The sequence below is a fragment of the Rhinopithecus roxellana genome, chromosome 10 (assembly GCF_007565055.1).
Source record: "Rhinopithecus roxellana isolate Shanxi Qingling chromosome 10, ASM756505v1, whole genome shotgun sequence".
Classification (NCBI taxonomy): domain Eukaryota; kingdom Metazoa; phylum Chordata; class Mammalia; order Primates; family Cercopithecidae; genus Rhinopithecus; species Rhinopithecus roxellana.
The window spans coordinates 111,500,734-111,510,646 of NC_044558.1; the positions used below are offsets into that span (position 1 = coordinate 111,500,734).

The 9,913-nt window shown below is 35.9% G+C and overlaps 1 protein-coding gene across 2 annotated transcripts in view; it reads right to left on the reverse strand.

The window, feature by feature from the left end:
* The window catches only part of RASSF9 (Ras association domain family member 9), a 32,316-nt gene extending 29,149 nt beyond the window's left edge, over positions 1-3,167 (reverse strand). The window contains exons 1-2 of one of the 2 annotated variants that reach the window (XM_030938405.1): positions 2,968-3,167; positions 2,216-2,506 (exon numbers count right to left, since the gene is read on the reverse strand). In XM_030938405.1, coding sequence (XP_030794265.1) covers positions 2,216-2,262 — 47 coding nt within the window. In that variant the 5' untranslated portion in view covers positions 2,263-2,506; positions 2,968-3,167. The remainder of the gene's footprint in view (positions 1-2,215; positions 2,507-2,967) is intronic. The other variant, XM_010355534.2, reaches the window with a different exon arrangement.
* Between the last annotated feature and the right edge of the window lie 6,746 nt (positions 3,168-9,913).

Sequence of the window (9,913 nt, forward strand, 5' to 3'; positions counted from 1 at the left end):
TGCTTTAGAGTGTGGTTATTCAAATCATTATGAAAACTGTAAACAAAATGAGCAAACTTAATCTTTCAAGTAATTTTCACCTGTGGTCTCACCTCTGCTAAGGTGAAAAAACAAAACCAAAGACCCCGTGTATAGCATTACTAAATACCAAAACAAGTATTAATTCTATTTCAATACACTCTGTAATTTATTTACTGCTTAATTTGAAATACCCATATTTTTGCGTCCTAGACCACTGCTGTGGTTTCAATCTTTCTTAAGGATTGAAAAATACAAATCTGTAGAGGGAAACACTTTCATTAGAGAAGCTTACGCATATCCTTACTTTTGCCACCTTTTCCAAAACTCTTCCGTTTATAACAAAGCATCATCTTCGGGAGCCATTCCATTTTCTGAGAAACTTGAAACACTATTAAACTCTCTATTTTTTATCTTTATTTTCACCTTTTCATAATTTTGCATAGAAAACTTTTTTAAAATGTTTGTATACTCACCTCCTCGAAAGAAAGCTAATTTTATAGATAAAGTAGAGAGTAGAGTGGCAGAACTGATGTAATGAAATTGAAGAATGCACTTCCCTGAGGGAAACTCAGGGGCACATGCAAAGTTTTATTGTCCTGTATTTGGCATACCAATGACAGAAATCTCAAATTGCTAAAGCAAAACAATAAAACCTCAAACAAACAAACAGAAAGCCCTGACTACAGGGATAGTATGCCAGAAACACAACTAGATTTATGAAACCATAAAGTTTTCCAGAGTATTTTTGTATATTTTGATGACATTTAAACAAATGCCAAAATAATACTACAAAAATACCACTATAAAAATATCATTTAGAAACCAGAATATTTTTATTTTTGGCTTGGGGGAGGCTTTTCTGGAATATTCTAGAATATTTTAAAATACATTGTCACCATCAAAACACAAATTTTAAATACTCACACCACTTTATTTTAATATACAGTTTCATTATCTGCAATTATCATAAATACCATATTTGTGAAATATTGTCAAATTATTAGAAAATAAAGCTTACTTAGAAACTTTTACAGTATTTATCAAGGCCATTTAATTTCTAAAGGAAATTTTGTCAACTAAATCATGAATACATTTGGAATGAGTTAAAAACAGGATTTTCAAAGTAGACATGTGTGCACAAAATAAAGTATGGAGATTTACTTTAAAGTTGTATTACTCTGTATCGTCATGTAGACACTTTAAAATAATTATATCATTTCCCACCATGTAATTGTATCCTTTTAAATCTGTACTGAGCAAATTATGACAAGTACAAACAGGAATGATTGAGAGAAAAGTGGTGGACAAGTCCCTATGCCAAAATAAATATATCTTAAAAAATATAGCCCATGTCTAAATTTATTCTCAAGTTTTTGGCATGAAAACATAACATTTGTTGTGTAAATAAAATATTTAACAAGACTAAAATAGACATACTGTCCCTAGGAAAATATGTGTGTGTATGTGTGTTTTAAGTAACTGATTTATACTACAGGCATTTCAAGCTTGAAATATCAAATCAAATAAAAGTAAAATAGTAATAATAAGGATTAGAGAGGATAGCTGCTTGAATCCTTCTTTAGTGCTTAAAACTTCCTAACATTCTCAAAGATTTCCGAAAGAATCAGTTCACACAGAGTTTCTCTCCAGAGTATTTTCACTTTGGGAACATTCCAGCTTTCAGGAATGCCCCGCTCTCAGGGGAGCCAAAGCATTGTTTCTGAATTACATCAGCAGATTTACTTTTCATCCTATTTAGTGACTATAAAGTTTAGTTATATCTTTATCAAAGTTTTAACTCTTTCTATAATATTCTAAAGCTCTGTTTGAAACAAAATGACACTTTTTATTCTACTACCCTCAAATGTCCAGGACAACAAAAAGAGAAACTGTTTGTCTTGCTAATTGTGGAGTCAGGACTGGTCGAAAGGGGAGAAAGGAGTCAAAAATAATCACTCTTTATCCTCTGCGATCCTTGAGCTGGTAAATGCCATCATCAATACTGGGTGAATATCCTTACCATCTAGGTATTCATACTAGCCTAACTCTTTAGGCTAGGGCTTTGTCCCCACAAAGCCTTTTTTATCAGAATCTAACAACCACAAAACACATGCTTTCACAGGTAGGGTCCAGACTACACATACCAGACACATACACACACACACACACACACACACACACACACACACTTTACCTGTTTTTATGCCGAGTCTTTAGCAAGTTTCTTCCAAAGGGAGCCATGGTCTGTCGGGCAAATGAATAAAGAAATTATCTTAAAGCGATCTGGGGGTAGGGGTGGGGGTGTCTGGATTTCCAGGGTAAAGGGAGGAGGGCTGGAAGCTTTCTCTTCTCCTCGAATGTTCCTGGCTTTCAGCTCATTAGTAGCCGGCTGAGAAAGTTGCTGGAAGTTGTGCAACTGCTGCTTAACTTTGAACTGCGGGATTGTTGTGGCTGCTGCACCTTTGGAGACCTGCCCGGCTTCAGCCTCGAAGAAGGCGTTTGGAAGCAGGAAAAGAAAAAAAAAAAAAGAAAGAGAGAGAGAGGAAGGGAGGAGGACTCTATTGTGTTCTGTAGTTATTTGCAGACTAGCTAAACTTAAAGAACTGCCAACCCCACAGGCATGGTAATACCAATGGAATGGGAATTTCACTCCATCTGGAAACCCCCATCCCCCTCTTTCCACACCCAACCACACAAGGTGTACTGAAAGCACATAAAAGGATTTAAAGTAAATATCCCCCAACTCCTGCTCAGCTCCAGCCTGTGAAAAGTCATCTCATCATGGCAAGCATGAGGGAGAGCCGAGAACTCTGTTTGCCAACGCATTCGACCCCCAAATTCCCTGCCAGGGTGTCAGGACTTTAAAATATATTAGGGAGAGCGAAGCTGGAAACCAGATCAAGGTGGACTCACAGACAATTTAGGATTTTAAGTCCCTGCACTCACGGTCTTATGAGCTTCTTCCAGGTCCCTCCTCCACACTCTCAAGTTCGTCTTGCAAAAGTTGAAGGACCTGAAGGACCACAGGCCTCCAGGGCTGATGCATCACAGTTTGGTCTAGGAACCAGCTGGAGTTTAGTGTTTGACTTCCAAGGAGTTTATGTTGACCCCTACCCCATGTTTGACATTCACTGGGCCTTTAGAGCCCTGGGAATTTCAGAGGAAAAGCTAACTGCTCCTGCCCTCAACGAGTAAAGAAGACACACCTAGGGAATCTGCTGGAACTCGAAACGTGAAGGGAAGTCTAAGGGAGGGAGGGTTTCGCCAGGTCCCAGGAGAGCTCCAACCCAGAAGCAGGGCAGGGGAATGGAGCTGGGAGAGTTCAGGGGCCTGCAGGAAGCCCAGCGCAGCTCCCACCAGGTATCTGGCACTATGGGAAAGCGCTGTTTAGGGGCAAGGGCCAGGAGAGCTTTCTCACAGACGTGTTTTACTGGGATTTTGCCCCCCTGAAACCACCCCACCACCCTCCACCCCACCAGCCTTCCCAGGCTTCTCAGGCAGAGGATGAGGGAGGGAGGGAAAAGAAAGTCAACAAACCTGTGAGTTCCTTCTGAGCCTTGGCAAAGAATATGAATGGCTCACACTTACTTTGGGAGTATATCCCCTGCCCCCAACAACACCAAACAAAAAAGTGATCTCAAGGGCTTCCATGATTCTGATACACACTGATTTATGCAGTGCTCAGATAAATCATGTTTTTCATTATTTCTTATTATAATCTTTCTCTATTCATCTATATTTCATGTTTCTGTATGTACATATACACATGTGTCACATACTATTTTATTATTTATATTTATTTATAATTTTATATAAAAATCATATATTCTATCTATATATACATCCAAATCGTTATGAAGTGAGAAACATTACAATAGCTAATGTTATACAGTTTAGTTACCTTTTTATATCCCTGGGAGTTAGGATAATTAAAAAATACATACCCATCTTAATTTGATATGGTCAGTGATTCCAGAGAAAATCAAGGCACCAAAAGTAGTAATGACATGTTCTGTGTATATGTATGTATAAATGTACACATATATACATGTATAAACATCTGTATGCACATCTTCATCTTTGTAAACGTAAGTGTATATATGTGTGTTTGTGTTTTATATATATTACATACTGTGTATATATGCACTTCTGATGCAACATAAGTTACCTAATCTTGGGTGTATTTCTGTTTTGGTTTTGATTTTGTTTTACTAGCACCTCACAAGAAATGATTTAAACTATTATGGAAGTTTACCTAGTTATTCTAAGTTGTTCAAAATGTAATCCCTTAAAGCTATACTGTTTACTTATTAATATAATTGTTGCAGTCAATTTGCAAATAATTTCACATTTACAAATATCCCTATGCTTCCTTTAGTTTCGGTTCTCCACGCTTATTAACATTTTATATACATATATGTATTATATTTTTCAATAAAAGAGTTTTAATGGGGAATGAGGAAACGATACTGTGTCTTTACTAGCATAATCTTACTTTGAGTTTCAGGTTATCACAAATGAGTTTCATTTAAGTGTCATTAATCCTCACATAAAATGCCCTATTAATACTTTTCATGGCAAGCTCTTTGATGTATAAGAATTACACATAAAAAGGTTTGTACTCACTAAACACATACCATTTTTATTTGACAATTATACCTTAATAAAGCTGAAAGAAAAAGCATAAAGGGTTAATGTCTCTCAGATAGTAGAAGTGAAAAGGAATAAAAAAACATGAATACTAATGCCTTAATAGAAAAATGAGCAAAAGCAATCCTACAAGAAAGTAACAAAACCACTGTGTATTTTTTTAATTTTTAATTTTTTTATTTTTTTGAGTTAGGATCTTCCTGTGTGGCCCAGGCTAGAGAACAGTGGCTATTCACAGACACAATTGTTGCACACTACAGTCTCAAACTCCTGAACTCAGGCAATGCTATTGTCTTTCCCATCTAAGTAGCTAGTACTACAGGTATGCTCCACCATGTCCAGTTAAAAACATGCTTTTAAAAATTGACTACAATCAGCAACAATTTGTTGGATATTTTAGAATAATGAATAACTTCAATTTAGGAGTAAATTTAAAATGTTTGGAACACAAATAATGAATGCTTGAAGGAATGAAAACCTCATGTACCCTGAGGTGATTATTACGCACTGTATGCTTGTATCAAAATATCTCATGTACCCCATAAATATGTACACCATATATGTACTAATAATGTTTTTAAAGCAACCTCCACTAGTAACTAGATACTGTATAGTTAAATTGAAATAAGATTTTGTTTTACCTCTACCAAGCTGACTACTTTTTAAAATGATGATGCTCAATAGTGTCAATACAATGAGCATAGTATACTACTCTGCATAAATATTAAAAATTGGCATATCATTTTTCAGAAATGAATTTGGCTATGTAGAGCAATAACCTTCAAAATAGTCAAACTCTCATTCAAGTTTTTCTCATAAAAACTTTTTGTAACAAAATAACAAGTTTCAGAGAAAGTCTTATGCTAATTGATATTAATTCTGAGAACGAAATTAAATAATGCATACCAATTGCTGACATATAGTGTTAACCTAAGTAGTGTTTTTATTATAGGGTAGAGGTGGTTAGGAAAAATTATCTCACACTTGAAACTAAAACAAATGGATGACTGCATGTTATCTCAAACATATAATGGAGCATTGTCTAATAGACTTTTTCAAAGATTATTTAATTCTCTGGAAGAATGCATTGTTTCTTTTACTTACTCTTTTTTTATTTGGCTGAGACTCTATGAGATTCGATGTTAAACTGGTTTTTAAAAAAAGAGTAAATTTTGTTGTTCAGAAGCAATACAAATTATTTTATCTAATAGAAAAGATAACACAAACGTTGTAGTTTTATTGCATTGTAGAACATCAACCAACTTTACATCTATTTAATTTTCTCTCAGCATTCTGTCTTTAATTCACTTTCTATCCATAACAGTCTTTCTTATTCTCTTTTAGACCAGCTTTATAATTCTGCTGGATCCCTCACTAATGAGTTAAGTCAATTTTTGTCACTTGCTCACTACACATTTGTATTAAATTCATATTTTGGCTTCCTGAAAATTATACCCTGAAAAACTATGAGAACACAGTAGTCCTTTATAGAAGAAGTCCTTTATAGAAGAAGTAGTCCTATATAAGAAGTCTTTATAGAGGAAAGATGGCTATTTAGCTATATAATTTCTACTTTTCTTAAAACATAAAATGTGCAAAAAGGGTTTTGATGGTAGAAAATAGAATGTCCTTTCATTCATTTATGATATGAAGCTCAGCCAAAATAGATAGAAAAGATGTATTCCCTTACAAATAGATTAACATATGAAAAATCAACATTGAAGATGATACATTATACTTGATAAAACAATAAATGTATACTCTCTGCAATTAAATGAAAATGATTTAATTTTTGGTTGACTTGATATCAAAAGCTAAATATTGTTAAAACATGTTGTCTGATAGAGACCCAACCTGTTTCCATATGAGGTCTTGTTTGTTTGTTTGTCTGTCTGTTTTGAGACAGTGTCACTCTGTCACCCAAGCTGGAGTGCAGTGACACCAATCTCGGCTCACTGTAGCCTTGGCCTAAAGGGCTCAGGTGATTCTTCCACCTCAGCCTCCTGAGTAGCTGGGACTACAGGCATGCACCACCACACATAGCTATTTTCTGTATTTTTTTGTAGAGATGGGGTTTTGCCGTGTTGAACAAGCTGGTCTGGAACTCCTGGGATCAAGCGATCCACCTGCCTCAGCCTCGCAATGTACTGGGATTACAGGTGTGAACCACTGCACCTGACCCATATGAAGAGGTATTAATTTCCTTTCTGACAACTAAATTTCAAAATTATCTGGGCTGATCTAACACATGCAAAGAATGGAGAGCAAAGTCTTTGCACAGCTCCCTGACTGTTTACATCGATGTCTTGATTTTCTTCCTCCTACAATATGTTATAAAACTAAAGTTTTAAAAATACGACTCTTATTTTCGTCTTAAATCCTTTAAAGACTCTTTTAGAATTCAGCACAAACTCTGTAGGTTATCATTTAAGGCTCTTTATTACACAAGCTTTTCTGACTTTTAGCTTTAGTATACACGACTTCGCTAAAAGGGCGGCAGATATAGCGCGGGAGTTTAGAGTGCAAGTTTTGGAGCTGCACAGACAAGGATCCATGTCACGGCTCTGTCACTTTCTAGTAGAGACCTTGGGTAAATTATTTAACTTTCCAAGCCCCAGTTTTCTGATCCGATAAATGGATAAAATGATAATAATTCAATCTCATTTCTTATTAAATATAAGTCTAAGATAATTTTTTCTTCTAAAAAACTCTTATAAAGATGTGCTCTCTTCTTATTGCTAGAAATTTACTTTTCACATTTTAATTATTAAATTGGCTTACTGGTATAATTACAATAGACATCTGTGATAAGAGCCACTTGTTCCCAGGGCTTTCATAAAAAGAACAGCAGAGCTGAAATTCTTCTGATCACACAGATACTTGACTGTGAGCCAATCTGTCGACACTTACACGGTAATCTGTGAGGAAATAACATACTAGATAGCTTGTTATAATCAATCAGTTTGTCTGATTTACTCAAAACCCCATTCTCAATCAAGTGAATAGTAATAAGATAGAACTTCTTTTGTATGGAAAAGAGAGAGAAGAACTCAAAAATAATTAGAGCTGGCCAGAGGGTAGGATCATAATTTGAGTGAGAATCTTTGTACAACAGGTTGTGGCAAAAGGGCATTGTGCAAAACAGAGTTGTTTACAACAAAAAATAGGAAAGCCCCCAAAAGTCAGTAAAAGTAAATTATTAAATTGAATACCGAGCTACTACAATTATTATTATTATCTACAAGTACCTATCTTCAGCAGTTCTTTCCTATCTTAAATTTGCTCATGGTAATAGGAAACTGTCTGTAAAAATTGGAATGGATGAGGCTTTTCTCACAAAACCTTTTAAATATGGATGGTAGGTGTCATAGGTTGTAAATTAACCTCTCTAAGAGGTTTTAAGAATAGAAGAAACGGCCGGGCGCGGTGGCTCACGCCTGTAATCCCAGCACTTTGGGAGGCCGAGACGGGGGGATCACGAAGTCAGGAGAAGGAGACGATCCTGGCTAACATGGTGAAACCCCGTCTCTACTAAAAATACAAAACTTAGCCAGGCATGGTGGCAAGTGCCTGTAGTCCCAGCTACTCGGGAGGCTGAGACAGGAGACTGGCGTGAACCTGGGAGGCGGAGCTTGCAGTGAGCCAAGATCGCACCACTGCACTCCAGCCTGGGCGACAGAGCGAGACTCTGTCTCAAAAAAAAAAAAAAAAAAAAAAAAAAAAAAGAATAGAAGAAATAACTATCTTGAATGGATTAGGTGTATCTCAGAAGCCGGGATTCCATTTCAACTCTAGGTTTCTATGGTGTCAATGCTCTTTTGATTCTCCATAAAAGTTCAGAATGGCACTACTAAGTTTTGTAGTACTTACACAGACTCAGGTGGTATAATTAGTCACCCAGCTTTAATAGATGATTCCATTAAAAATATTTTTTAATAAATTAAACTTAATATTTGAGTAGCTGACTGGCTGAGTGTTGGTCAGATACCTGTGTCCTAAATAAAAGTCCAAATTTCCTCACTAAGGAGCTATGACTGTTATTAACTCTAATTAGATAAATCCACATAAGGCTGGCTACTGGCGGAAATTGCTCCACTTCAAAGAAAGTTTTGAAGGCTATGAAACACCAAGTATGCACATAACACAAAATATGTGCATATAAGTATATAAATGCCACCAAATATACATTCACCTTCTATGGTAAATGATATAATATTATGTTGTAGTGCTTTACATAAGGCATTTTTATATTTGGTGTCTTATTTGATCATAGCATGCTGAGCAGGAAAGAAAATAGAATCTCAAATTTGTGGATAAGAAAAGTGAGGTTGAGAGCTATGTGATGATTGAATAATTAATCAAAACCAAATCAAGGCCAACCTATTGTTGTTAACAAAAATAATAATTTATAATTATAATATAATCACTTAATTGCCTTTGGAAAATTTCCTTAAGTGATACTTTACTTCTATTAAGTAGATTTGGGGCTCTTTCCTTTTTAAGACTTATTAAAGATTTTGTGAATGTAATGTGAATTCACCATGGTACAAATTTTATTTCCTTATGATATGGAGACCATCATAGGCTCAAATGTATCAGAGCACTAGTACTAATTGTTACTGATTGAATTGTGTCCTCCACAAAATTCATATATTGAAGCCCTAAACCCAATGGGACTGTATTTGAAGAGAGAGCCTTTGTGGCAATAGTTAGAGTTAAATGAGGGTATATGGGTGGGTCTCTAACCTGATAGGTCTGGTGTTCTTACAAGAGGAGGAAGAGACAGCAGAGTTCTCTCTCTCATTACTCATAAACAAATAAAAAGTCATGTAAGGATGCAGCAGTCAGAGAAGGTGGCCATCTACAAGCCAGGAAGAGAACCCTCACCAGAAGCTATTTTGGACACTTTGATTATGAACTTTTAGCCTCTAGAACTGTGAGAATATGAATTTATGTTGTTTAAGCCACCCAGTCTGTGTCATTTGCTCATGACAGCAGACTAATACACCAACAATATGAAGCAAATGAACTTGGACTGACTTTCCTTGGAGAAGGACACCATAGTACCATTTGCCCTTCTTTGTAAAAGCTACCTCCTCTTACTATCCCTTTGTGTTCTGGAAGAAGAGGTGGATTATTTGCACCTGCACGTAGAAGCCTCCTGGGAAGTGCAGAGTTCTGAATCCACACTTGTCCTTTGAGCAGCAATGTTACAGAATTTTTCAATGAATTAAGGTTTTCC